Raw genomic sequence first — 27,387 nt, forward strand, 5'->3', positions numbered from 1 at the left:
TCCATGAAACCTCATACAAAGTCCTGTAACTGGCCTTAGGAACTGCAGGGGTAAATCACTGCGGATCTACCTTCACCTCTGTAAAAGGAAGAGATTAAAAGCGCCGCCCCCATTTCCCCAACTTTGAGAAGTAACTTCTGTCCTGTGGGTCATTTCCCTGAAGGAGGTGTAGGAGTGTGCAGCCCTCCCTGGCGAGGGCTGCAAAGTGCTAAACTGCTTTAGAGGCGGCAGGGCGCGCACGGGTGAGGCGTCCCCGCCGCGGACTCGGGGCAGCCCAGCCACGCCATCTGTCAGGACTGTACCCAAGGCAGCTCCTTCTCCCAGGAGGAAGCTTTGAAGACGACTTTTCAAAATCACCGCCGCGCTTCCTCCACCCCTTCCTTAAAGGCTCACGGCCGGGAGGGCGCGACGTCAGCTTCTTCCCACCACCCCAGACCACTGACCCCGGGGAAACTTGTAAAAATTCGGGGCAGGAGCGCAGCCCAAGGACGCGCAGCTCAGAGGCGGGACCCCTAGGCGCGCGCCCCTGGAAGGAGCCCGGGCAGGCTCCCGCAGCAGTCTGCAGCGCCGGGGACCCGTGCGCCGTGCGACCGCGGGCGGGGACAGACCCGGGGCTGAAGGTGCCCGGCAGCGCCCCGGATCGCCGTTCCTCCCTGCGTCCCGCCCGCCCGCCCGGGGCCTCGCTCACCCCGCCGCTTCTCCCTCTCCCGCAGCCGTGTCGGGACCATGTCTGCGGAGACCGCGAGCGGCCCCACTGAGGACCAGGTGGAGATCCTGGAGTACAACTTCAACAAGGTCAACAAGCACCCGGACCCCACCACGCTGTGCCTGATCGCGGCCGAGGCCGGCCTTTCCGAGGAGGAGACCCAGGTAAGCCCCCGCGCGCGCCCGACTCCTGCCGGCGGGGACCCGCCGCGCCCACCCTCGCCTGGGCGATCACGAGAAGGTGGGGGGTCGCCCTTGTCCTCAGCTCCCGCTTGGCCTCCTTCCCCCGGCTCTTTCGTCGCTTCTGCCCGCACCCCGGGAGCCCAGACCTGCATCGCTCCCACAGCAGCATCCCAGCTTCCCGGCTCCACGGGCGCCAGGTCTGTCCCTCCACCCCAGCCCGGTGGCTCCCGCGGGAGCTGCTTAGAAGCCCCACGCCCACCCTCCCTTCTCCTTGCTTTTCCACTCTCGCCTACAGCACGGGATAAACGCTCTCTCCTCCCTCTGGGCTGGGAGCAGCGTCCCTTGGCCCACTTTTGTCTCGCTTTCCCGGGTTTATTTTCTCCTCTGGGCTGGAAGCGAAACCTTTAGGAGAGGTGCAGTGTGCGCCCTCTGAGCCCAGCGCCCTCAAATCTATTCTCAGCGGGAGTGTCAGAGCTGGAAGGGATCTTAGTGATCAGCTATAAATTCAGTCCTCAGGTTTAGTAAACGAGGAAACTGAGGTTTAGAGGGAGAGACTTGCCGTGATGGCACAGGTCGTTAAGCATGCTCTTTGCATCACATCGCGCTGCAGCTTCCGGTTAGCTGCAGAGCTAAAATTGTACGGAGCCAGGGAGATTTGGTTCCGGTTTTTTAAAATTCCACGGGTCTAAGGTTTAGGGTCCTTTTCTGGAGTTTTCTGAGAAGGTAGACATCTGACATTACAACTGAAGGAACTGGAAAAAGATGTCACCGTAAGTGCATTGATTTATTTATCTATTTTAAAAGCTCCTCTATTATCCTGAAAATTGTTTAGGGTAGAGAATGCAACACTGCCCATGATTTTTAACCACTAGGTACAGTAGGTGCAGTATTGGCTCCTTCAACTGACTTTTTTTTTTTTTTTTAAACCCCTGTCTAAAATCTTCTATTTCCCCTTTGGTCATGGAAAGACAATTAGTTCTGCATGATGATACCACTTGGAACTCCTCTAGCACCTCTCCCATGGGAGCCCAAAGCAATTCACACCTCTAGTCGCAGGTCTAAAGCAGACTTTCTTATTCTTCCCAACTTATAGACCAGAGCATTCAGACATTTTGTTCTCTCCTCACCATGAATCATACTTCGCTGAGGCTTAAAGGCTTGTAATGGTTGCTCCAGTGAATCCTAGAACCAAGACCCCAAGATCCATTTTGGATCCCAAGCCCAAAATGATTTTTACTAATTAAGCCTTTGGAGAACTTGCCCATAGAAAATCCTCCCTCTCCTAGGTCAAACAGGAAGTCCAGCATATCAGTCTTTTGCAAAGGGAACAGATATCTGGCTAGCCAGAACCAGAACTTAATGGAAGGTGATGTACTGTAACCCAAGTCTAACAGCTCATGTTTCTCAGAACCCCAGCTCTCCCCAGGAGGCAGCCTGCTGAACTGTGGTCATTTACAATCCCACACTGTATTTAGAAAAGAGGAGTGATCACAGAGACAGTAACTCAACTTTAAGGCTGTGGGTTTACCATGGGCCCCGTATTAGCCTGATTCTCCCTTGGCAAGTGACTGTCATTCCCTTACCTGTAAAGCAGAATGATTATGCTGGCCTTTGTAACAGATGACACTTGCGGCCAATTGCCCCAGGTACTCTCCGAGTACTAAATCATTTATTTGCCGCAACAATGCTATGAGATGGGCACTCTTGGCCCCACTGTACAGAAAGTTTAAATAACTTGCTGAAGACCACCACTGGGGAGTAGCAGCGCTGGGATCTGAACCCTGGCAGTCTGGCCCCCTGGCCCAGATGCTTAACTACCATGCTGTTTTGTCTCCACAGAAAAGGAATGGAAACAACTGGGTGGGGTGGGAGGGAAGCACTGAAAATTCAATTTATGTTCTATTTCTTCCTGAAAAAAAATCCATGCAGTAAACGACAGTCATCTCAGGCTATATTCAATCTTTCCTCAAGATTCACCTTATACGAGAGAACTGAACTGAGATCAGGTCAGGGGCAGAAAGAAAGAGAGGGCACCCTCCTATAACTGAGGTCGGCCGATTCAGACCCCTACAGAGCAGGTTCCTCTGCCCCTTTCAGGCAGCCCTTCTCCCATTCCCCCCCCTCCCACTTCTCCCATCCTCAAATGAGCAAATGGTAGACTCAGCCCTGAAGTAAGCATTCAGGGCAATGAGTCAGCCTCATAGCAGGGCTCCTTGCTTCCTTTTCCTGACACTGGGCTAACACCCTCTTCCTCCCTGAGATTGCCACGGCTCAGCTTGCCCCTCTGTCTTCTGGCATCAACCACAGGGAAGCATCTGAGACCCAAGAGCTCAGAGAGAGGCAAAATTTAGCAGTTTCAGGGAAAGAGGCTTCCTAGGTAACCCTCCGTCATCCCTTTACCAGATTGGATCTCATCTTCCAACTTCCCATCGTTCCCTCCCATCCCCTTAACCCCTTCCCAACCCTCTCACCCGCATGTCACTGGTGGGTGAGAATGGTTTCCCTGTAGGGACCCGTTAAATAACTGATGGAGGCCAGGTTTGTTGGGCCTAAACATAAGCAGTGTCTGGTATCAGCACTTCCCCTGTTTCTTCTATTTGTTCACATTACCCTTTTCCATGAGAAAAGGTCATCAAAGACAAAATATTTATTTCATATGCTTGGTCCCTTAGGCCTAATACCACCCACTTCCAGAATTGGGTTCATATTCATTTTCCTAGAACAAGTAACACTAGGAGAAGAAAAATAAGCATGTTATGCTCCTATGAGATAGTTAACTCAAGCTGATTCACACTGCTGATACTTTGGCAAAGGCAAGAGGGACTAAAATGTTGAAATATTCTCTGACTGGGGGCTTTGACCTCTTTATAACTGTCCCACTGTAGGACAATGTTCTTCACTTGGGGTGGGGTGGGGAGGGACACCTGTAGGAACCCAGAATGGGGTGAAGGATGCTCTAATGGAAATAACTTTTTATGGTGCATTTGCTGGGGTCCTAGAATGGGTTTTTTCTCATGACAGTAATTAGATATCTCCTATATTTAAATTAGAGAAACCTTACAGAATCCCGACCCCTGTGTCTTTCATTATTTTGAAGTCAGTGTGAGAAGGGGCTGGGAAAGCTCTTATCAGCCCCTTGGGAGGTTAGAATGATCTTCCATTTTCTATTATCACTGATTCAATCCCAGTGTAGTTGGCGTTGGTTCTTAGATTGGTTTCCAGGATTTTTATCCCCTCTTGATGTCCTGGGACTCTTCCTAGAACCCTGGTTTTAGTTGTTAGATGTCTTATCAGTGGAATAAAGACCTCTAAAGGTCTCCTCCTAAAAAGAATGAAATGTTAGTTACTAGAGAAAAGGACAGGAACAATATTATTTTGCCTCACCCCTTCCCCATCACAGTGTCTAATTATCATCTGTTCTCTCAGAGTAAATAAATCTCCATCAATGGGCAAGGCTAATGAGGGCATCCATTCATAAGCAAGCAAGGGATGAATGTCTTTCCCAGGGGATGACTGAAACGAAGAAGAGAAGGAGAAAGCCAGGTGGAAAATTAGTATTGATGTGAGTGAGATGTGATAAGATTCAGCTCTGGAGGTGAAAAAAGCAAGCAAGGTGTTCAATGACTTTTGTTGGAGAGCAACTGGTTTGCTAAATTATTATATACATATGTGATTTAAAAAATATATATCTGTGGAAAACAGTTGAGCTTTTCTTGAACCTCCTCCCATCCCCCAATGCTAGGGTGCAATTTATTAAGCATTTGGATACCAACTCACCGATTCACAGATTTGGTCATTGCTGAAGTTATTTTCAGTTAACTGTATGTTAATATTTTGCTTCCTTACTAGCATAAAGATGTGGGTGGCTCTTCTGAATGAAGCCAGCTCAATCATTTTGTCTTAAATGAATCCTGATAGAAAATGAGCCTCTCCCCCTCCAAGTTTTAATTAGTCAGTCTGTAAAACTCTGCCATTTATTCAGCTCTAGAAACTGCAAATTCTGTTTAATCAGACGTTGTAGCCTTGAAACCCCTGCAGAGCCACCTCATTAATGAAACTGGAACTGTGCTGCTCTCACACCAGATTCCAGAGTTAACTAAATACACACATGGATCACAGAAGCAAATATGCCCACCTTTAGCAGAATGTTGGTTAAAGCCACCAAAGATACATGAGCTCTCTATTCTCCTTAAGGCTGGAGATCCCCAGGAGTGAACTACGGCACCCAGAGAGCAGCCCCCAAAGAGAAGGCTTCCCTACGAGTAGTCTGCTGCCCTTGGCTTTAGATTACTTTTCTCTGCTGCCACCCCACAGTACAAAGGTATATAAGACAACTGATCTCGACAGGTGTTAGGCACTTCAGTGTGTAAACTGTTGAACAGTTAGGGCGAGTTGTAGGCGTGGTGCCTTGCTGTTCAGCCAGGTGAGCATTGGTGCAGAGCCCTAGGCCGTGCTGTGGGCTCGCTCCCTTCTAGCTCTACAGACCTTGAGGCTTAGAAGCACTCCTTCCCCTGTGATTCTCGCCCTTTCTTCTCATCTTGGGCTTATGCTGAAATGCCTTTTGACTCCCTAGATCTCTGCAGAGATGAGGTCTTCCCACGCATGGCCCTAGAGCCCACCCTGTTTGTTCAGAGGTTGAATCTGCATCTGGCTGTGCCAAGTCAGAGCCCTCTAGGTGTTTCTCACCATACCATCTCCATCAGCACATTCCAGGTCTGGCATCCATCCCACAACTGTGTTCTTTTTGCTTCCTTTCTGTCCCCTCATCTACTGACCCCTAGAACAGGTAAATTTTAGAAACACTACAAGGGACAGTAGATAGCCCCTAAGTTTACCTCTTCATTTACAGTTGAGCTGACTGGCACTCTAACTTCCTCAAGTTCTGAGCCAGTTGGTTACAACAGAGCTTCCTGTTGGCAGGGCCCAGGACTGCAGAGCCCCCAGTGGTCACCTACCCAAGCAGTATGACATGAAAATGTCTTCATTCTCAAAGTGTGCCATGATGTGTGAAGGGTTGGGAAGCACAGGAGAATAAAGCCTGGAGGTCCTGCCTGCCCACAGAGCCCTCTACTCATCCTCTGCCATGTGGATTAATGCTTGCTGCTTCTATTTCTTCACTATTGCCTCTTCAATGTTGTTGTTTAAAAATCCAGATTCCTCCTGGCCAACCTGGTTCATACCCCAGACTATTCCCCAGCATGGGTCTCCTTATCTCCACTTTGCAGAATCCCCCACCCTTCAGGGGTATAATAAAGGCAGATCTATATGCCTTTATATGCATTTTAAAATGCATAAAATATGTTTTAGCCCTCACATGGTACCTTGTCTAGAAGTAGCCCATCTGGGGCTTTTCCTAAATCCATGGTCACTTTTGCGAGGTGTGAATATTTGGGTCACACAGAGCTAGAAGATTTTGAGTAAACTGGGAATCCCACTTGCTCTTTTCTCACTGTTCAGTGGCCCTGGAGCAGGAACGATTGGTCTAGACTACTCCATGGATCCTCAAAAAGGAGTGCCCCAAGGTTGTTCAGTGCTTAGTTTTTCATTCATTTTATTCAACAAATTCTTACTAAGTGCTACTGATGACCAAGGCCCTTGAGATCATTACACACTGATGAGGTATAGCAGCCATACAGATTTATCTGGGGCATCAAGGAGATGCTTCAATTTCTTTTATTCATTCAACAAACATTTATTAATGTCTGTTAAGCTCTTATGCTAGGGGCTAATGATGATAAGATGGATGCAGACGGCTTTCATGGATCTCATATTCTAGAAGGAAATGCAGATTAAAAACAAGTGAATACACAAATAAATTAATTACAGATATTAAAAGTTCTGTGAAGGTAACAAAGTATTAACATAGAGAATAGGAGATGGATGGAGAATCTACTTTAGATAAAGGGGTTAGGGAAGGCCTTATTGAGAAGGTTCTATTTAAGCTGAGCCCTGAGAATTATTTATCATCAGATAAATAAGGAAGGTCAGATATTCTAAGCATAGAAAACAGTAGGTACAAAGGTCCTGAGGCAGAAATATAAGTATCACAATGAGAAGAACCACCCCCAGGGACTCAGTTCTTGCTTTCCTCTTTTCCAGCTGGGCCACAGAAGCTACTTTTAGAAAGGGAATGGACATTTCAGTTTTTCAGTATGTGACAGGTAATTTTGCACATTTCCCTCCTCCAGAAATGGTTCAAGCAGCGCCTGGCCCAGTGGCGGCTATCAGAAGGCCTACCCTCAGAGTGCAGATCCGTCACAGACTGAGGAGACGGTGGTCATTGGCGGCTTCCCTCCATGAAGACCATCTGCTGTTTCTCTCCTCGGCTTAATCAAGCTCTTCTGGTTTTTCAGTGTGGTGTCATACGCTCCTCTGTTAGCTGTCCTCCTATTTAACACAACGTTGTATTTTTTTTTTAATGTACATAACTAGAAAAGAAAATAACAATAGGAAGCTATGGGCAGCTTCTGTGTAAAGCAGTGGCTTGGCTGGAAGTGGTGTGGCTTGCATTTCCTTTGGGTCATGATGACAGATGGTGTGAAAACCATCTAAGTTTTTTTTTTTGACCATCACCTCCCAGTAACAATTTACTTTCACCATCCATTTCAGAGCAGACAAGGCCTCTGTTGAAAAGATAACATGACCAAGAGGGAGAAACATTTCCTTCTAATTCTACTTCCCTAAGTCATTTTCCTTGTGTTTCATTTAATACATTGAGACTGAGTGAGAATACAGAGGGAATTTGAGTTATTCAGATTCCATAAAGCAGTTCCTTGGATTATAGCTGAATTAACTTGGAAAGCACTCAGGCTGGAAGACAGAAACTTCCACTGGCAGAAAATCAAGTAACTAAGGAAAAAAATCCACAGAAGTCTTGAATTTACCTTATTTAAATGCATTTGTTAAATTCATTTTGCTAAACAAAATGAACTGCGTTTTGTCTCTAAAATGATTTTCTAAATAAAACCTTAACATTTTGTTGAAAATGCACTGAGTCCTCTGCAGATTTTTAACTGAATAATAAGCATATCAAAGAAAAACAGAATAGCTCAACACAGAAGCCGCCTGACAAAAGAGCTGTCATTTTCTAAATCCTTGCTACTCAAAGAGTTGTCCAGGACTGGCTCATGAGCATTAGCTGCAAGTTTGTGAGAAGTGCAGAATCTCAGACTCCAATCCAGACCTACTGAATCAGAATCTGCATTTTCAACAAGCTCTCCACGTGGTGCCTATGCACGTGAAAGCTTGAGCAGCACTGCTCTAAAGGACTCTACAGTGGATCTACATCCATTTTCTGTCAGAGCACATTAAACATCTTAGCAGTCCATTAGTTAAGATTGTGTTTGATTGCATGGAGCAGTAACTTGATTACAATGGATTAACCAAATAGGCTTTTTGTATGCTTGTTTAATCGATTAATTATTTTTACATAAGAAATCAGCAGGTAGGTTGCTCCCTAAGATTGCCAAGAACTTGCAGACATTTTATCTTCCTACTTTCCTATCTTTAGCATGTGGCTCTTGTGTTTATGGAGACAAGATGGATGCATTTCAAGTAAAAAAGGAAAAAGCAAAGGGAAATGCCAGCTAAGACTTTTCCCTGTAAAAAAGGTTCCTGGAGGCCCCCATCTAGGGACTTCCCCCTACATCTCATTGGCCAGAACTGGGTCACATGGCTACTCCCAACTGGAAAGGAGTTGGGAAGGTGAGCCTTTTTAATTGGACATAGTACTGCCTTGAGAAAAATTAGGGTTCTGTTGGTAAGAAAGAAGGGGAGGATGGATATTGGAAAAGCCACTAGCAGTGTCTGCCAGCCCAGCCCAGAATGATGCCGGTGTGCACTTCTGAACTCTTACCTACAATGCAGGCACAGTCTTTTCAGTTCTTTAAAATAAAGAGCCCAGCATAAGAAATACTAGCAGTTATGCAGAATACAAATGTTTACAAGATTCTTCTCTAAACAATACACAGTGAACCAGGGTCTGAGCAGAACAGCCTCATCTGGCTTGTTCCTCTGCAACCTAATTGATGGTGGTCTGAGAATCTGTCAGCACAGGGCTGGATACTGACATCACTTTCTGGAAAGAAAGAAGGGAGGAGGTGGGGACAATACAGGAATGTGAGCACATCATACATACCTGCATAGAGAGAGTATTCTTTACCTTGTGCCGTTAATATGATTGTGAGCAAAGCAGATCCAGACAGAGCATGGAGATTTGCCCATGTCAGGCAATGAGAGAGATGCTAAACCAGGTCTAAGCCCCAGCTCGGAAGTCTTTCCAGTACACCAGAGACATGATTCTAGAATAAGCCATCCGGGACAAGAAGAGTTAACCAGCTGGGCAGAGAGTGTGCCTTTAGCTGGGAGCTGAGAAGCATGTTTAGGACAGAAGGATCACTTCCTGTGTTTATCAGGCCCGAGAGTCAAGAGTCCTTAAATAGAAGGTGCTGGAAGGGAATGAGGATCAGGTATCCTTTAACTAATTAATTATTCAATTACTATATATAGTTAACTAGAGCCAAGTTTTTTATTTGTTCATTTCTTGCATTTGAAGTACTCCTTGATGATACCATAGTCCTTAACCACCACACAACTGCGACCAACCACTCTGCCAACTTTTCCTCTCTGTCAGTTTTTCAGAGGGCTACCCATTGCCTACCCATTGCCCTAGTTTCTCCTTGTCATCAGCCTTAATTAGGTTGATGTAGTGGTCAGCAAGTGGAGTGAAATCTTAAATGTACCTGAGCCTCCACCTCTGCACTGCTGGGCAGCCTCAGGGAAAGAGTCAGTGCCCTTTTAAATGTAAATTTGTTACCAATATTAACCTCCTTGAGTTTACTTTTTCAACTGTAATACAAAGATAGCAATACTCTACTAAAAGAAAAAAAGCACTTTGTAAATAGTAATAATAATTACTATTGCTAGTACTCTAGAGCTCTCTAAGTCTAGATCAAAATCTTTTTAGAGCTCCCTCTAACTCTAGATCAGCTCTCTTTAGAGCTTGCTGTGCAGTCCAGTTTGGTAGCCACTAGCCACATGTGGCTATTGAACACTTGAAATGTGGCTAATCCAAATTAAGATGTGCTGTAAAGTGCACACCAGATATCAGAGCCTGAGTATGAAAAAAGAAAATGTAAAATATCTCATTAATAACTTCTCTTGGTTACATGTTGAAATCGTAGTGTTTGGGATATACTGGGTCAGATGAAATAAATTATTGAAATTTGAAAAAATAATAATAATTACTACTGCTACAAAGTACTAATGAGGACAGGGAAAGGTTCATTTTGATGCCTGAGATAAGTCTTAACCAGAACCCAGAGCTCTAACTAACTTTTAATATCAGGAGTCTCTTCTGGACACCCAGGGTCACACACCAAAGTGGTAATACCCACCCCAGGCTGGGAAAAACTGCACAATCCCCTCTTTCTTCAGTGTGTGTCCTGCTTCTGTTGCCGACACTGTTGGTTGCTTAGCCTGATAATTATTCCCAACCCCTCTCTGTTACCTCCTTTCTCTACCAAGGTTGCTGAGGCTGGAAAACCAAAATACAATACTACACCTCCTCACGCGGAGCTGTGGTCATGTGACACAGTCTGGCCAATGAGGTTTAGGCTTAAGTGCATGGTGTGGGGGGGTGCGGTGTTAGAAGGCTTTGGGGAAGAGATTTTTGGGGTTTTTTTGGCTGTGTGGGTCTTTGTTGCTGCGCGCAGGCTTTCTCTAGTTGCGGCGAGCGGGGGCTGCTCTTCGTTGTGGTGTGTGTGCTTCTCATTGCAGAAGCGTGTGCTTCTCATTGTGCTTCTCATGGCTTCTCTTGTCTCAGAGCACGGGCTGTAGGCGCATGGGCTTCAGTAGTTGTGGTGCGTGGGCTCAATAGTTGTGGCTCGAGGCTCTAGAGCGCAGGCTCAGTAGTTGTGGTGCACGGGCTTAGTTGCTCCGCGGCATGTGGGATCTTCCCAGACCAGGGCTCGAACCCGTGTCCCCTGCACTGGTAGGCGGATTCTTAACCACTGCGCCACCAGAGAAGTCCTGGGGAAGAGTTTTGTGTTGCTAAAAGGTACAGAAACAGCAGGCTCTGTGCTTTTCTCTTGTCTTGAATGGCACCAGTTTCATTTGTTAATTGTAGAAACAGATAAGCAAAACAAACCCCAAACAAACGTACAATAAAACAAACAAACCCATAAAAATTAACCATGATCTCACCGTGCAGAGGTAACCCTAATATTAACCTTAATATTCTTGAGGGTAGGCATGTTTTCAGTGCATAAATACACAGGAAGCTGGGAGAAGAAACCATTTTAGGAGGTAGCTGCTGTTTGAGCCACTGCTCTGAGAGGATGTATAAATGAAAAACTCTTGTTTTTCTCTGCTACAACACTCTACTCAGAATATTTCACTTCTGACACCAGATATGTGGGGGTTTTTCCCCCACATGCAGCAATTCTGTGACACCAGTTGGATGTCTTGCAATTCAATTCGGTCTGACACTGTCTACCTGGCGTTAGCATCAGATCCCACAGGTTAAGGGCTCAGTCCCACAAGACTGCCCCCACTTCAGATGCCAGTCACAAGCCCAGGTTGTTACCTGTGCTTCTGATCGACTGGCTGCAAATTGGAGGTTTCCAAGACCCCCTCCTCGGATTGGACTGATTTGCTAGAGCAGCTCACGGAACTCAGGAAAAGTTTTCTTACCATATTGCCAGTTTATTATAAAGGATATAACTCAGGAACAGCTAGATGGAAGAGATGCAAAGGGCAAGGTATTCGGGGGAAGGATGTGGAGCTCCCAAGCCCTCTCTGGGCACAGCACTCTCCCAGCACCTCCACCTATTCACCAACCCAGAAGCTCTCTGAACCCTGTACTTTAGGGGGTTTTTATGGAGGTTTCATTATGGAGGCGTGATTGATAAAATCATTGGCCATTCACAATTAGACTCAATTCCCAGCCCCTCTCCCCTCCCTGGAGGTCAGAGGTGGAGGGGTGGGGCTGAAAGTTCCAACCCTCTAATCACCTGATCGGTTCCCCCGGTGACCAGTCCCCATCCTGTGGTTATCCAAAAATCACCTGCATAACATAAATTCAGGTGTGGTTGAAAGGGGCTTGTTAATGAATAACAAGATGCTCCCTTCACCTTTCTCACTCTGGAGCTACTTCAGAAATTGGAACTATTTGAGGGCAAAAGACCAAATACTGTAACAAAAGATGCTCACATTACTCTTATCACTTAGGAAATTACAAGGGTTTTAGGAGCTGTGTGCCAGGAGTAAGATGAAGAGCAAACATATGTATTTCTTATTATGAATCACAATATCCTTAGAAAGATTCTTCCTAAGGGAGAATTTGCTCTTTTGTTTATGAAAGCGCCCTGATGAGTGTTTTTGGCAATAAAACATAGGTCTAGAAGGAGAAAAAAAAAATGAAGAATTCAGTGGTTGTGCACAATAAAGTAGCAGGAACTTGGGACTGTGTCCCATGGACGCTCAGGTAGGAGGCTAGCTGGGGCCCTCAGGCACTGAGAGGAAAGATGGAGAAGAATGATCTGGTATGGGAGTGCAGGCTCCAGCAACAAGTCGGCTGACCCAGAAGGCTGGTGAATTTGGCTCAGAGACTTCAACATGTCAAATATTCATTTAAAATTAACACCTGTATGATGCTGGTCCACTGTTGCCATTCTGTCACTGCTCTTTGTTACCTTCTACCTTTAGGAAAGCACTATTGCACAAAATAGCCTTGCATTGGTGATGCTTTGGGAGCCAGGGAAGGAGCTGCTTGGGCCACACTTGTGGCCCACAGTGGACAGCAGAAGCTCTGCTTCTGTCTGCTCTCTTCTTATAAAGGGGTAACAGCACCCCTTTACATTTGGGGTACGCCTCCCACTTCATGTGGTCCTGGTAGAGCAGTTAATCACAGTGTCCCAGGTTCCCCACTCTACTCAGAATTAGACACATGACCCAGACTGGCCAATCACAAAGCCACCTCCCTTCACACACAGGGACTGAACCAAGGTATGGGCACTTGACCTAAGCTGAGCCAATCAAAATCCCTCACCAGAGTTTTCCCAACTGGACCGGGAGGGGCAGTTCTCTATTAACCTCATGCATGGAGAGTTGTGAGGGTGGAGGCCTGGGGTTGCAGGCAGCCATCTACCCAGCCACGTAGAGAAGGTTACACTGTAATGAGAGAGAATGGAGGCAAGCAGAGATGGACGTTAGAGAAAGAGAGAGACAGACAGACAGAAGCTAGGTCCACTCTTCCCTCAGGCCATCCCAGCCTTCCTAGCTCTGTGAACTAGTGAATTCCCTTCTTGGTGTGTCTGTCATTTGCAGCAAAAAGAATCCTAACTAATGGGAGAGTGAAGAAAGGAAGATAGGAGTACGTGGAAGGAGGAATATCGGCCACTAGGGGAATTATGAATCCAGGAGAAGCAGGAACTTAGAGTAGAAGAGAGCCAGGAATACATAGGCCAACAAACCCTGAAAGTAACTGGACAGAGTACCAGACATTTCTCAATCGCTGGGGACTTGAGAAAAAAGATTATTTTTCCATATTAATGGAAAAGATGATTACTAACAGGTAGATAATATATGGATATTAAGTACATACTTTTTTGAATTAAGTGCAAATATATGGTAGATATGATTTTGTTACCTTCCTGGGGACATCTGGCTACTCTTCCTCAACCCTGGCCATCTCCATGTAGAAATCTTGTTCACATATTCCACTGTCCACTAAAGGGTCATTTTAAAACCTCACACTGTTTCAAATGTATCCCTGCCCAAACTCAATGTTAAAGTAACTAGCAATAATAATGGTATAATTTAAAACTTCATATTCTCATCCAATGATGGAAGTACTAGGAGGTAGTGGAGCACACGTAAGTCAGGCAGGGATGCAGGACATGAGCCACTGTTTATGTTGACAAGGAAGGACAATAAGATTTCTTGGTTTTCAGAAGGCTGGTGCTTTGATGGTGTGGTCTCTATGAACAAGTATAGGCATGAAGAAGCAAAGATTTCTAGAGAGCCTCTCCCTTCAGCTTCACCATCAGCTGTATTCTGACAAATATTTCAGCACTGCTGTACTGGGGATTACTCCTGTAAACATAAATTTCAATGTGGCTTCTTGTAAGAGTTCACCACCTAAACTTAGAAAAATATGAGAAATATTGGACTTGAATCTCAATTTATGTAACTCATCCAACTACCTAGATACAATGACAAACTGACTCACAGTTCCTATGACTCATCCTTGGAGTTCCAGATGAGCAATGCAGAAGGATTTTCTTTCTCTTTCTCCCAGATGGAGGCTTCCTCTCCCCACCCTGTTTTTTTTTTTTTTTTTTTTCCGGTACGTGGGCCTCTCACTGTTGTGGCCTCTCCCATTGCGGAGCACAGGCTCCGGATGCACAGGCTCAGCGGCCATGGCTCACGGGCCCAGCTGCTCTGTGGCATGTCCCCACCCCTTTTTTAAAAAAAAGGTTTCTACTTTGGAATTTGGCATTGCCTGGGAGTGAAGAAGGCAAGTTTCTGGGGATAGTGATGCTGAGGATAAGAATCCTCAGGGCGTAGCATAGGAACCATAATCCAGAAGCTTAGAATCTTTCCAAGATACAGAATGTGTGTTCATGTATAAGAAAAACTGTATATATATATATGTATATATATATATGTATACATACATATATATATATATATACATATATATATATATATATATATATACATATATATATATATATATATGTGTGTGTGTGTGTGTGTGTTTTTTTGAGAGAGCTGGGGCAGAGAATTCTGGTTGTCCCCTTAGCCCTTCTCTCTTTCTTCCTGTAATTTTATCTGAGGAGAATGGCTGCCCAGCTAAAGACTAAATTTGCTCACTTCCCATATAGTTAGGTTTTATAGCCAGCCTCCAATGAGCTCTGCCTTCTGGTATTCACACATGTGCATAGGCCCTTCCCACACTGAACAGGGGTTGGTCTGTGTGACCCAGTAAAAAAAAGCAGAAATGATGATGTGTCACTTCTGAGATTAGTTTCTAAAAGACACTGCAGCTTCTCTCTCTCTCTCTCTGGATTAGTTGCTCCAGGGAAAGGCAGCTGCCATGTGGAGAGGTCCATGTGGCAGGAACTAAGGCCCCTGAAAACAGCCAGTGAGGAAAGAGGTCTGCCAAGAACCCTGTGAGTGAGCTTGGAAGTGCGTCCTCCAGCCCCTGTCTAGCTTTCAGACAACTGCAGCCCCTGAGCCACAACAACTCAGCTAAGCTGTTCCTGAAATGGTTTGATAGAATAAATGTCTGTTGTTGTAATCTGCTAAGCTTTGGGATAATGTGTTAGGCAGCAGTAGATAACTAAAGCTCTGGATGTGGTCAGTGAAGTGATGTGTGCTACTTCTGGGTCATGTCCCTAAAAAACTAAGTGTGTTCTCTTGTTTCTCCTTCCCACTTCCCATGAGCTAGAATGTGACTATAGTAATTGGCTGTCTCATATCATGCAGATGACCACAATCCCTTAGGTGCTGGAGGGCAACAAAACAGAAAGAGCCTGGGTCTCTGTATCAGTCAGGAAATAGCAGGTTTAGCTGCACTAACAACCAACTTCTGATCTCAGTGGCCTAAAAGCAATGCTTTATTTCTCACTTCCACAAATCTGCTGCAGCTCTGAAAAACTCTTCAGGATGGCTGTCCTTCACATCAGTAGTGCTTCCACAAATTTCAGTGAACAGGGAAAGGAGTGCGAAAGCCTTGCGTTGGCAACTAAGTGCTTCTCTGACACACCTCACACTCACATTTCACTGGCCAAAGCAAGTTGCATGACCACAACTAACCCCAAGGGGGCAGAAGAGCACATTTCTTCCTTATTTCCAGAGGGAGAAGACTGGAAATACTTTTTTCAGCAGAACTAATAATCTACCAAAGCACTCAGCACCATCAAGTCATTGCAACAACCCTGGACTTCTATATAGGACTATACCTGATAGAGAAATAAAGTTACATCTTGATTAAGTCACAGTGTTGGGGACCTCTTATTACAGAGCCTAGCCTTTACCCTAAGCAATAAGGGCATATAGATTAAAGAATGGGTCTAGGATCTGCCTACCTACTAACTGATTCTAAAGTTATTGACAAGGAAAATGAAGGCACACAAATGGATAGTCCTATTTGTCCTTCCACATCCACTTGGCATCCTTCTCTACCCAACTCTGTGGCCAAGGAGGGTGACATTACAGATACCTCAACCAGGCTCCCTTGCCCCCTGACTTCTGCTGGGGTTTAGCCAATGATAGTCACTAGCAGGAGATCAGAGGATAAGAGTAGAGTAAGATCAGGGTATTTTTTCCCGGTCTACGTCCGTCCAGAGTCACGGTTTGACAGTGACTATGTTCTTCTAGCCAAGGCCACAGCCTGTGTCAGGAGGCCCTTTCCACAGCTATAAGTCTCTCCAGCTTTCAGTAACCTCTTCCTCTCCTTGACCTATTCTAATCCTAGAGGTAGTAACACTTATTAGCCCCAGTGTTTCACTACCCTTCTTTTTTGTGTGTGTGTGTGGTACGCAGGCCTCTCACTGTTGTGACCTCTCCCATTGCGGAGCACAGGCTTTGGACGCGCAGGCTCAGTGGCCATGGCTCACGGGCCCAGCCGCTCCGCGGCATGTGGGATCCTCCTGGACCGGGGCAAGAACCCGCGTCCCCTGCATCGGCAGGCGGACTCTCAACCACTGCGCCACCAGGGAAGCCCACACTACCCTTCTTGATTTCCCTTAAAACTCCTCAAATCTTTGTAGAGTCCTTTCATTAAATTGTCTTAATTACTTCTACCATCTATTTCCTGTCAGTACCCTAACCAATGCAACACTTCTCCCTTGACTTATAGCTATTAGTCAAAACAACCAATGACATAAGAAATGGGCAGACATGAAAATCCCAAAAGGGTGATGATGATCTTTTAGACCAACAATGTAATAATGAGATCAAATAGGCATTAGCACCCAAATCTCACAGTGCATGGGAAAGATATCCCCTGTACTGGCAACATCAAGACAGTGAGAAGCCAAGTGGCATCTTAAATATTTGCAACTTTATGCCAAATCATTCCAGCAAAAGCTCTTTGACATAGTTATTCCAAAATTAAAGCTTATCCCCAAATATCTCCATTATTCATTTCAAATATCATTGACTTACCAATTTAATTCCTTAGCTGGAGTTCCACTGAGTTCAGCCAGGAAGCTTTGAATTAGAACATGGAGTTTGCCAGGTTCATGTCTGAACAAAATTCAAGGAACCTCCAAAAATCTCACAGGTCAAAGAGAGTACAGCTCACAGCCCAGCTCATCTGTGGTAAAAGAAAGAAAGAGAGAGAGAGAAGTGGGGTGGGGAGGATGGGAGGGAGCACATTTAGGGAGGGAGGCAGGGAGGAACGAACCTGCCTATCAAGTTCACAGAAAGAAAGATGATTCTTCAAATGAGAAGATGCCTCTTCCACATTAAAAAACCCAAACACCCTCGTATCGGAGTGCTCCCCAAGGGGCACACATCTAGGGGACCTAGAAGAGAATGTGGCTTTGCTGCCAAACACGTCAGTTTCCAGTGGGGGGGATCTGCAGTGGCCAAAGGAGGAGACAGATCAAGGAAAATGACTTTTATCCATAAAGATGTCTGGGATATAAAATCCTCCATGATCAAACAGGACAGCTGAGAGGAAAATAAAAAATATCAGTCTTCATCCATTTATTAAAATATTCACTCATTCTAATCCAAAACAAACAATGCCAACAAAACCATGCATATTTGTTAGGATGATTTTGGCTACAAGTGAGTGAATATCCAACTGAAAGTGTTATCAGGCTTTCTATTTTCTCATATAGGAAATGTAGGTGATTCCAGGTTTGGCTAATTTGACCACCTAACTAGGCCAGAGCTCTGTGTCATCCTCCCTGAGATTCTCTTCTCTTTCTCTTCGTGGTCGCAAGATTACTACTCCAGTTCCAAGCACCACATCCCACATAACACCGCCCACCATCCAGACACAGGAAGGAAAAGCCCTTTCTCTTCAGGCAACTCTCATTTTATTGTTTTAAGGAGGAAAAGCCTTTCCCAGAAGCCCCCCAGCAGTCTTCCCCTTGCCCCTCACTGTCTAGAATTGCACCACATGTCCACCCCATGCTTATAACTGGCAAAGATAGTCAGCACTTAGAACAGACTGGCACATAGCAGGAGCTCATTAAATATTTGCCAAATGAATGAAAGGTGAATTGGACTACCATGGTTGCCTTAGACTAATTCCAGCCCATTTCATAGAATCCATTTTCCTAGAACACACTGTTGTTTGATAGCTGAAGAAACTTTGCATTTTCTTTTCAAAGAAGAAGGAAGGAATAGCTTTTGAGTAGTCAGCCAACAGCATATACCACATGACGCCATTTCTTTTTTCTTTTTCCTTTTTGGCCAAGCTGTGCGGCTTGTGGGATCTTAGTTCCCTGACTCCCCGACCAGGTGAAAGCACCAAGTCCTAACCGCTGGACCACCAGGGAATTCTCACACCATTTCTTTTTTTTTTTTTTTTTTTTGCTTTGTGTATTTCTGCATTATCTTTTTTTTTTAAACATCTTTATTGGAGTATAATTCCTTTACAATGGTGTGTTAGTTTCTGCTTTATAACAAAGTGAATCAGCTATATGCATACACATGTCCCCATATCCCCTCCCTCTTGCATCTCACTCCCACCCTCCCTATCCCACCCCTCTAGATGGTCGCAAAGCACTGAGCTGATCTCCCTGTGCTATGTGGCTGCTTCCCACTAGCTATCTATTTTACATTTGGTAGTGTATATATGTCCATGCTATTCTCTCACTTCGTCCCAGCTTATCCTTCCCCCTCCCCGTGTCCTGAAGTCCATTCTCTATGTCTGTGTCTTTATTCCTGTCCTGCCCCTAGGTTCATCATAACCAGTTATTTTTAGATTCCATATATATGTGTTAGCATACGGTATTTGTTTTCTCTTTCTGACTTACTTCACTCTGTATGACAGACTCTAGGTCCATCCACCTCACCTACAAATAACTCAATTTTATTTCTTTTTATGGCTGAGTAATATTCCATTGTATGTATGTGCCACATCTTCTTTATCCACTCATCTGCTGATGGACATTTAGGTTGCTTCCATGTCCTGGCTATTGTAAATAGTGCTGCAATGAACATTGTGGTGCATGACTCTTTTTGAATTATGGTTTTCTCAGAGTATATGCCCAGTAGTGGGATTGCTGGGTCGTATGGTAGTTCTATTTTTAGTTTTTTAAGGAACCTCTATATTGTTCTCCATAGTGGCTGTATCAATTTACATTCCCACCAACCGTGCAAGAGGGTTCCCTTTTCTCCACACCCTCTCCAGCATGTATTGTTTGTAGAGTTTTTGATGATGGCCATTCTGACTGGTGTGAGGTGATACCTCATTGTAGGTTTTTTTTTTTTTTTTTTTTTTTTTCTTTTTGCGGTATGTGGGCCTCTCACTGTTGTGGCCTCTCCCGTTGCGGAGCACAGGCTCCAGATGCGCAGGCCCAGCGGCCATGGCTCACGGGCCCAGCCGCTCCGCGGCATATGGGATCCTCCCAGACCGGGGCACGAACCCGTATCCCCTGCATCGGCAGGCGGACTCTCAACCACTGCGCCACCAGGGAGGCCCCTCATTGTAGTTTTGATTTGCATTTCTCTAATGATTAGTGATGTTGAGCATCTCTTCATGTGTTTGTTGGCGATCTGTACATCTTCTTTGGAGAAACGTCTATTTAGGTCTTCTGCCCATTTCTGGATTGGGTTGTTTGTTTTTCTGATATTGAGCTGCATGAGCTGCTTGTAAATTTTGGAGATTAAACCTTTGCCAGTTGCTTTGTTTGCAAATATTTTCTCCCATTCTGAGGGTTGTCTTTTGGTCTTTTTTTATGGTTTCCTTTGCTGTGCAAAAGCTCTTAAGTTTCATTAGGTCCCATTTGTTTATTTTTGTTTTTATTTCCATTGCTCTAGGTGGGTCAAAAAAGATCTTGCTGTGATTTACATAATAGAGTTTCTGCTTATGTTTTCCTCTAAGAGTTTTATAGTGTCTGGCTGTATATTTAGATCTTTAATCCATTTTGAGTGTATTTTTGTGTATGGTGTTAGGGAGTGTTCTAGTTCAATTCTTTACATGTAGCTGTCCAGTTTTCCCAGCACCACTTATTGAAGAGGCTGTCTTTTCTCCATTGTATATTCTTGCCTCCTTTATCAAAAATAAGGTGACCATTTGTGTGTGGGTTTATCTCTGGGCTTTCTATCCTGTTCCATTGATCTATATTTTTGTTTTTGTGCCAGTACCATACTGTCTTGATTACTGTAGTACAGTCTGAAGTCCGGGAGCCTGATTCCTCCAGCTCTGTTTTTCTTTCTCAAGATTGCTTTGGCTATTCAGGGTCTTTTGTGTTTCCATACAAATTGTGAAATTTTTTTGTTCTAGTTCTGTGAAAAATGCCATTGGTAGTTTGATAGGGATTGCATTGAATCTGTAGATTGCTTTGGGTAGTACAGTCATTTTCACAATGTTGACTCTTCCAATTCAAGAACATGGTATATCTTTCCATCTTGTTTGTATCATCTTTAATTTCTTTCATCGGTGTCTTATAGTTCTCTGCATACAGGTCTTTTGTCTCCTTAGGTAGGTTTACTCCTAGGTATTTTATTCTTTTTGTTGCAATGGTAAATGGGAGTGTTTCCTTCATTTCTCTTTCAGATTTTTCATCATTAGTGTATAGGAATGCAAGAGATTTCTGTGCATTAATTTTGTATCCTGCTACTCTACCAAATTCATTGATTAGCTCTAGTAGTTTTCTGGTGGCATCTTTAGGATTCTCTATGTATAGTATCATGTCATCTGCAAACAGTGACAGTTTTACTTCTTCATTTCCTATTTGGATTCCTTTTATTTCTTTTTCTTCTCTGATTGCTGTGGCTAAAACTTCCAAAACTATGTTGAATAATAGTGGTGAGAGTGGGCAACCTTGTCTTGTTCCTGATCTTAGAGGAAATGTTTTCAGTTTTTCACCATTGAATATGATGTTTGCTGTGGGTTTGTCATATATGCCCTGTATTATGTTGAAGTAGGTTCCCTCTATGCCCATTTTCTGGAGAGTTTTTATCACAAATGGTTGTTGAATTTTTTCAAAAGCTTTTTCTGCATCTATTGAGATTATCACATGGCTTTTATCCTTCAATTTGTTAACATGGTGTATCACATTGATTGATTTGCATATATCGAAGAATCCTTGCATTCCTGAGATAAACCTCACTTGATCATGGTGTATAATCCTTTTAATGTGCTGTTGGATTCTGTTTGCTAGTATTTTGTTGAGGATTTTTGCATCTGTGTTCACCAGAGATATTGGCCTATAGTTTTCCTTTTTTGTGACATCTTTATCTGGTATTGGTATCAGGGTGATGGTGGCCTCATAGAATGAGTTTGGGAGTGTTCCTCCCTCTGCTGTATTTTGGAAGAGTTTGAGAAGGATAGGTGTTAGCTCTTCTAAATATTTGACAGAATTCACCTGTGAAGCCATCTGGTCCTGGGCTTTTGTTTGTTGGAAGATTTTTAATCACAGTTTCAATTTCAGTGCTTGTGGTTGGTCTGTTTATATTTTCTATTTCTTCCTGGTTCTGTCTTGGAAGGTTGTACTTTTCTAATAATTTGTCCATTTCTTCCAGGTTGTCCATTTTATTGGCATAGAGTTGCTTGTAGTAATCTCTCATGATCCTTTGTATTTCTGCAGTGTCAGTTGTTATGTCTTTTTCATTTCTAATTCTGTTGATTTGTCTTTTCCTTTTCTTGATGAGTCTGGCTAATGGTTTATCGATTTTGTTTATCTTCTCAAAGAACCAGGTTTTAGTTTTATTGATCTCTGCCACTGTTTCATTTCTTTTTCATTTATTTCTTATCTGATTTTTATGATTTCTTTCCTTCTGCTAACTTTGGGTTTTTTTGTTCTTTTTTCTCTAATTGCTTTAGGTGTAAGGTTAGGGTGTTTGAAATTATTCTTGTTTCTTGAGGTAGGATTGTATTGCTATAAACTTCCCTCTCAGAACTGCTTTTGCTGCATCCCATAGGTTTTGGGTCATCATGTTTTCAATGCCATTTGTTTCTAGGTTTTTGGGGGTTTTTTTTGCAGTACATGGGCCTCTCACTGCTGTGGCCTCTCCCATTGCGGAGCACAGGCTCCAGACGTGCAGGCTCAGCAGCCATGGCTCATGGGCCCAGCCACTCCGTGGCATGTGGGATCTTCCCGGACCAGGGCATGAACCCATGTCCCCTGCATCGGCAGGCGGACTCTCAATCACTGCGCCACCAGGGAAGCCCCTCTAGGTATTTTTTGATTTCCTCTTTGATTTCTTTAGTGATCTCTTGGTTATTTAGTAGCATATTGTTTAGCTTCCATGTGTTTGTACTTTACAGTTTTTTTTCCTGTAATTGGTATCTAGTCTCATAGTGTTGTGGTCAGAAAAGATACTTGATCTGATTTCAATTTTCTTAAATTTACCAAGGCTTGATTTGTGACCCAAGATATGGTCTATCCTGAAGAATGTACCATGAGCACTTGAGAAGAAAGTGTATTCTGTTGTTTCTGGATGGAATGTCCTGTAACTATCTATTAAGTCCATCCTGTTTAACGTGTCATTTAAAGCTTGTGTTTCCTTATTTATTTTCATTTTGGATGATCTGTCCATTGGTGGAAGTGCGGTGTTAAAGTCTCCTACTATTACTGTGTTACTGTCGATTTCCCCTTTTATGGCTGTTAGCATCTGCCTTATGTATTGAGGTGGTCCTATCTTGGGTGCATAAATATTTACAATTGTTATATCTTCTTCTTGGATTGATCCTTTGATCATTATGTAATGTCCTTCTTTGCCTCTTGTAATAGTCTTTGTTTTAAAGTCTATTTTGTCTGATATGAGAATTGTTATACAGCTTTCTTTTGCTTTCCATTTGCATGGAATATCCTTTTCCATCCCCTCACTTTCAGTCTATATGTGTCCCTAGGTCTGAGGTGGGTCTCTTGTAGACAGCATATGTACAGGTCTTGTTTTTGTATCCATTCAGCCAGTCTATGTCTTTTGGTTGGAGCATTTAATCCATTTACTTTTAAGGTAATTATTGATATGTATGTCCCTATTACCATTTTCTTAATTGTTTTGGGTTTGTTTTTGTAGGTGTTTTCCTTCTCTTGTGTTTCCTGCCTCGAGAAATTCCTTTAGCATTTGTTGTAAAGCTGGTTTGGAGGTGCTGAATTCTCTTAACTTTCGCTTATCTGTAAAGGTTTTAATTTCTCCACTGACTCTGAATGAGATCCTTGCTGGGTAATCTTGGTTGTAGGTTTTCCGTTTCATCACTTTACATATGTCCCGCCACTCCCTTCTGGCTTGCAGAGTTTCTGCTGAAGGATCAGCTGTTGACCTTATGGGGATTCCCTTGTATGTTATTTATTGTTTTCCCTTCCTGCTTTTAATATTTTTCCTTTGTATTTAATTTTTGATAGTTTGATTAATATGTGTCTCGGCATGTTCCTCTTTGGGTTTATCCTGTATGGTACTCTCTGTGTTTCCTGGACTTGATTGACTATTTCCTTTCCCATGTTAGGGAAGTTTTCAACTATAATCTCTTCAAATATTTTCTCACACCCTTTCTTTTTCTTCTTCTGTGACCCCTATAATTCGAATGTTGGTGCATTTAATGTTGTCCCAGAGGTCTCTGAGACTGTCCTCAATTCTTTTCATTCTTTTTTCTTTATCCTGCTCCCTGCCTGGCAGTTATTTCCACCATTTTATCTTCCAGCTCACTTATCTGTTCTTCTGCTTCAGTTATTCTATTCATTCCTTCTATTTTTAATTTCAGTAATTGTGTTGTTCATCACTGTTTGTTTGCCTTTAGTCCTTCTAGATCCTTGTTAAATATTTCTTGTATTTTCTCCATTCTGTTTCTGCGATTTTGTATCATCTTTACTATCTTTACTCTGAATTCTTTTTCAGGTAGGTTGCCTACTTCATCTTCATTTATTTGGTCTTGTAGGTTTTTACCTTGCTCCGTGGTCTGTAACATATTTTTTTTGTCGTTTCTTCTTTTTTTTCTTTTTTGATGGGTGGGGCTGTATTCCTGTCTTACGCCTGAGGCGTCCAGCCCTGGAGTTTGCGGGCAGTTGGAAAGAGCCAGATCTTGGTGCTGAGATGAGGACCTCCTGGAGGCCTCACTCCAATTGATATTCCCTGGGGTTTGAGGTTCTCTGTTAGTCCAGTGGTTTGGACTCAGAGCTCCCACCACAGGAGCTTGGGTCTGACCTCCAGCCTGGGAACCAAGATCCCACAAGCTTCGTGGCACAGTAAAAAAAAAAGAAAGCAGTACAATATCAAAGAATAATAGGAAAAATATAATTGAAACAACTGCAACAAGGTAAAATAAAACTACAACAGAAAAAAAGAAAAGAAAAAAAGGGGGGGGGGGACAAGCCAAAAGGAGAGAATAGTAACAAAGTATAAAGAATAAAATTAGAAAAATAAAAGATTTATTAGGAAAAATAAAAATTTGAAAGAATCAACTACAGTGAATCAACAAGGTAAAAGAGAACCCCAATCTAAAAGAGAAAATAAAATAAAATAAAAAAAGCCTTGACTATGGGGGCAGAGTTTAGGAGGGGCGGGGTTTAGGGTGGGGCGGGCCCTAGGCGGGTGTGGGGGTGACGTTTGAGCATGGGGAGGGGCCAAGGCTCAGGACCCACGCAGCCAGAAAAGGCTTTGGGGGCCGGGCCTAGGCAGGGTGCCGTTCAAGCGTGGGGTGGGGCCTCTGCTTAGGACCTGCACAGAAGGGGAGAGGCAGCATGTGGAAAGGAGGGCCTTTGGAGTGTGGAGTTCCGGAGTTTGGAGGTAGGGCCCTGGGTGAGGGTGTGTGGGTGGGGTTTAGCCCCAGCACGTTGGAGGGGGTCTCAGAGGGGGTCACCGAGTGTAGAGGTGGGGCCCTGGGTGGGGGTGTAGGGACGGGGCTTGGGCTCTGCGTGTTAGGAGGGAGGATCTGAGGCCCGGGAGCCCAACAGGCTCCCCAGTGCCTAAGTGGACAGGAAAAGCATGGGCACCGTTCCCTTCCGTTCCTTCGTGCCCCTCCTCCCCATCTCCCCCAGGGTCTCCCCCGTCACCGCTGGACCCCTCACCATGGGTGGGTCCCGCTGGGTGTAGGGACTCCTCCCCCACCCCAGCCGCCCCTCAGGGGTGCTGGTCCCAGAGGTCCGGCCTTTACTTTTGTTCTGCCTTCCCCCCCTCCCACTCCCGCAGGACCCGCCCAGCTGGAGGGGGCCTCAGTGGGCAGAGGATCAGGCCCCGGATCTCAGCAGGCTCTGGGGGCCCAAGTAGGCAGGAGAAGCCTGGCCACGCTCCCTTTTGATCCTCCGCCCTCCCAACGGTCCCCCAGTTTCCCTCTTCGGGTGTGGCATCCCTTCCCCTCCCCTAGACGCCCCTCAGGGGCACCAGTCCTGCCTGGCCTCCACTTCTCCTCCCCCCTCACTCCCCCCATGCCTCACATCCTACCCGGTCACTGGAGGTTCCTCCCGTCCCCTTAGTCGTCCATGGTCCCCCACCAGTGCCTTGTAGGTGCCCTAGTTGTGAGGAGACACGAATTCTGCATCTTCCTAGTCCACCATCTTGACTCCGCCCTACCATTTCTTCTTAAAGCAGAGAACAAGAGGAACCCAAGAAAGGGCTTATTATTTTCTAATGGTTACTTTGGGGAAAAAAAGGGTTTTAGATTTAAACAAATTGTTCATGCAAGGGAGTAGTATCTCATTAGGGGACAAGTTACCATATTCTAGAGAGCAATGAACTTTTTTTTCTGCCAGCTTAGGCATCAGTTCCTTCAGGATATTCTCTGCCCAAGCTCAGTATGGGTTAGGTGTCTCTCCTGTATATTATCAAGCACCCTTTACCTCCCCATAGTTACAGCACTTACCACACCAGATTATACTTCCTTGTCTACCCCTTCAGTAGAGACTGTGTGTGTTCACCAAACTCTTTCCTTTCTTTTCTGCGTACTCAGCTATGTTTCCTAACATCCTCTGCAGTTAGGTGTGGCCACATGACTCAGCCTGGTCAATGCAATGTGGGTAAAGTGATGTCTGCCACTTCCAGGCTTGGCCGTATCATGAAAACTACCCGTGCAGTCTCCTAACTCTCTTTCCAATCTGCTGGCTGAATGGAGAGGGCTCTGTGGACATAAAAGAATGTGGAAGGAGCCTGGGACCTCGAAGGTCTGCATGGAGCAGAACACCCATCCTCTCATCAGCCCAAATCAGACTGAGACGAAACGAGTGAAGAATCCATTTTTTATTGAGCTAATAAGCCACTGAGAATTAGGTGTCTGTGTGTTTTCGTTAGAGAAGTTATCCCACCCTGACTAATACAGTTCCCCATTAGAACGCAAACCTCTTCAAAATAGAAACCTTCTCTATCTTTTCCACCACGGTATTCCTTGCTTTGGCATAGTGCCTGTCACATAACAGGCACTTAATATATTTTTTAATGAAATAAATGTAATTCTCTCAACATGTGTCAAGTACCTACTATGTGCCAAAATAGCTTTAACTTTGCAATGATGTATCAGTAATTTTTGATATCTCCTCAGAGCTCTACATTGAGACTAACAGTAAATCTTTTTAAAAGGTGATTGGGGTCACCTAGGTTGATCGTCCCCCTTGGCAACAAGGAAGGGAGGAAAGAAGCCGACTCTCACTTTTAAACCTTGCATTACTGAGACGAAGACCCCCAGGGGGCAAAGTGAAAGGTGGGAGCTTGCCCCCAATTTTTATGTGTTTAAAAGAATACTCAACAAAACATTTAATGGTCAAAAAGGTCAGTGTCAGTAAGGTGCTATGATGTAGAGTGAGATGGGAATATTCTTACTTTTATCCCCAGCACACATTATGTGCTAGCATTGCTGAACCTCTAAACAATGTTTTGGAGTAGTTTTTGAAACACCAGTGATATCACCTGGGATATCTCTTTAAAAATGCAAATTCTGGGGCTTCCCTGGTGGCGCAGTGGTTGAGAGTCCGCCTGCTGATGCAGGGGACACGGGTTCATGCCCCGGTCCGGGAAGATCCCACATGCTGCGGAGCGGCTGGGCCCGTGAGCCATGGCGGCTGAGCCTGCGCGTCTGGAGCCTGTGCTCCGCAACGAGAGAGGCCACAACAGTGAGAGGCCCACATACCACCAAAAAAAAAAAATAAATAAAATAAAAATAAAAATAAAAATGCAAATTCTGTATTTTTAACCAGAATTCTCCTGCCCAGTAAAGTATGAGGAACATTGCTACCTACCTGTTTTTTTTTTTAATTACTGTTTTTCAACAGGTTAATTGGAAACAACTTTAGCATCTCCCTTTCTATCAAATCCCTTTCCCTTTTAACTAGCTAATGTCCCTGCTAGGAAACTATCCCAAAATAGCTGCAGGGTTTC

General features: G+C 44.4%; 1 protein-coding gene and 1 long non-coding RNA gene across 2 annotated transcripts; one reads left to right on the forward strand and one right to left on the reverse strand.

Annotated features, from left to right (window-relative positions):
* The first annotated feature begins 173 nt into the window (after positions 1–173).
* On the forward strand, positions 174–7,824 carry HOPX (HOP homeobox). The gene is made up of 2 exons (XM_060090890.1): positions 174–870; positions 7,077–7,824. The coding sequence occupies exons 1-2, from the start codon at positions 727–729 to the stop codon at positions 7,152–7,154; spliced, it is 222 nt and encodes a 73-aa protein (XP_059946873.1). The 5' UTR covers positions 174–726; the 3' UTR covers positions 7,155–7,824.
* Positions 6,472–25,960, reverse strand: LOC132484394 (uncharacterized). The gene is made up of 4 exons (XR_009531172.1): positions 25,883–25,960; positions 17,065–17,215; positions 7,126–7,275; positions 6,472–6,660 (listed from the first exon to the last, which is right to left on the reverse strand). It is a non-coding gene; the product is annotated as an uncharacterized LOC132484394 (long non-coding RNA).
* Between the last annotated feature and the right edge of the window lie 1,427 nt (positions 25,961–27,387).

This window comes from Mesoplodon densirostris, chromosome 1 (assembly GCF_025265405.1).
Source record: "Mesoplodon densirostris isolate mMesDen1 chromosome 1, mMesDen1 primary haplotype, whole genome shotgun sequence".
Classification (NCBI taxonomy): Eukaryota; Metazoa; Chordata; class Mammalia; order Artiodactyla; family Ziphiidae; genus Mesoplodon; species Mesoplodon densirostris.

Coding starts and splice junctions, on each gene's coding strand:
- HOPX (XM_060090890.1), top strand. CDS start 727: ATGTCTGCGGAGACCGCGAGCGGCCCCACTGAGGACCAGGTGGAGATC. Junction 871..7,076: donor TTTCCGAGGAGGAGACCCAG/GTAAGCCCCCGC, acceptor TCCCTCCTCCAG/AAATGGTTCAAGCAGCGCCT.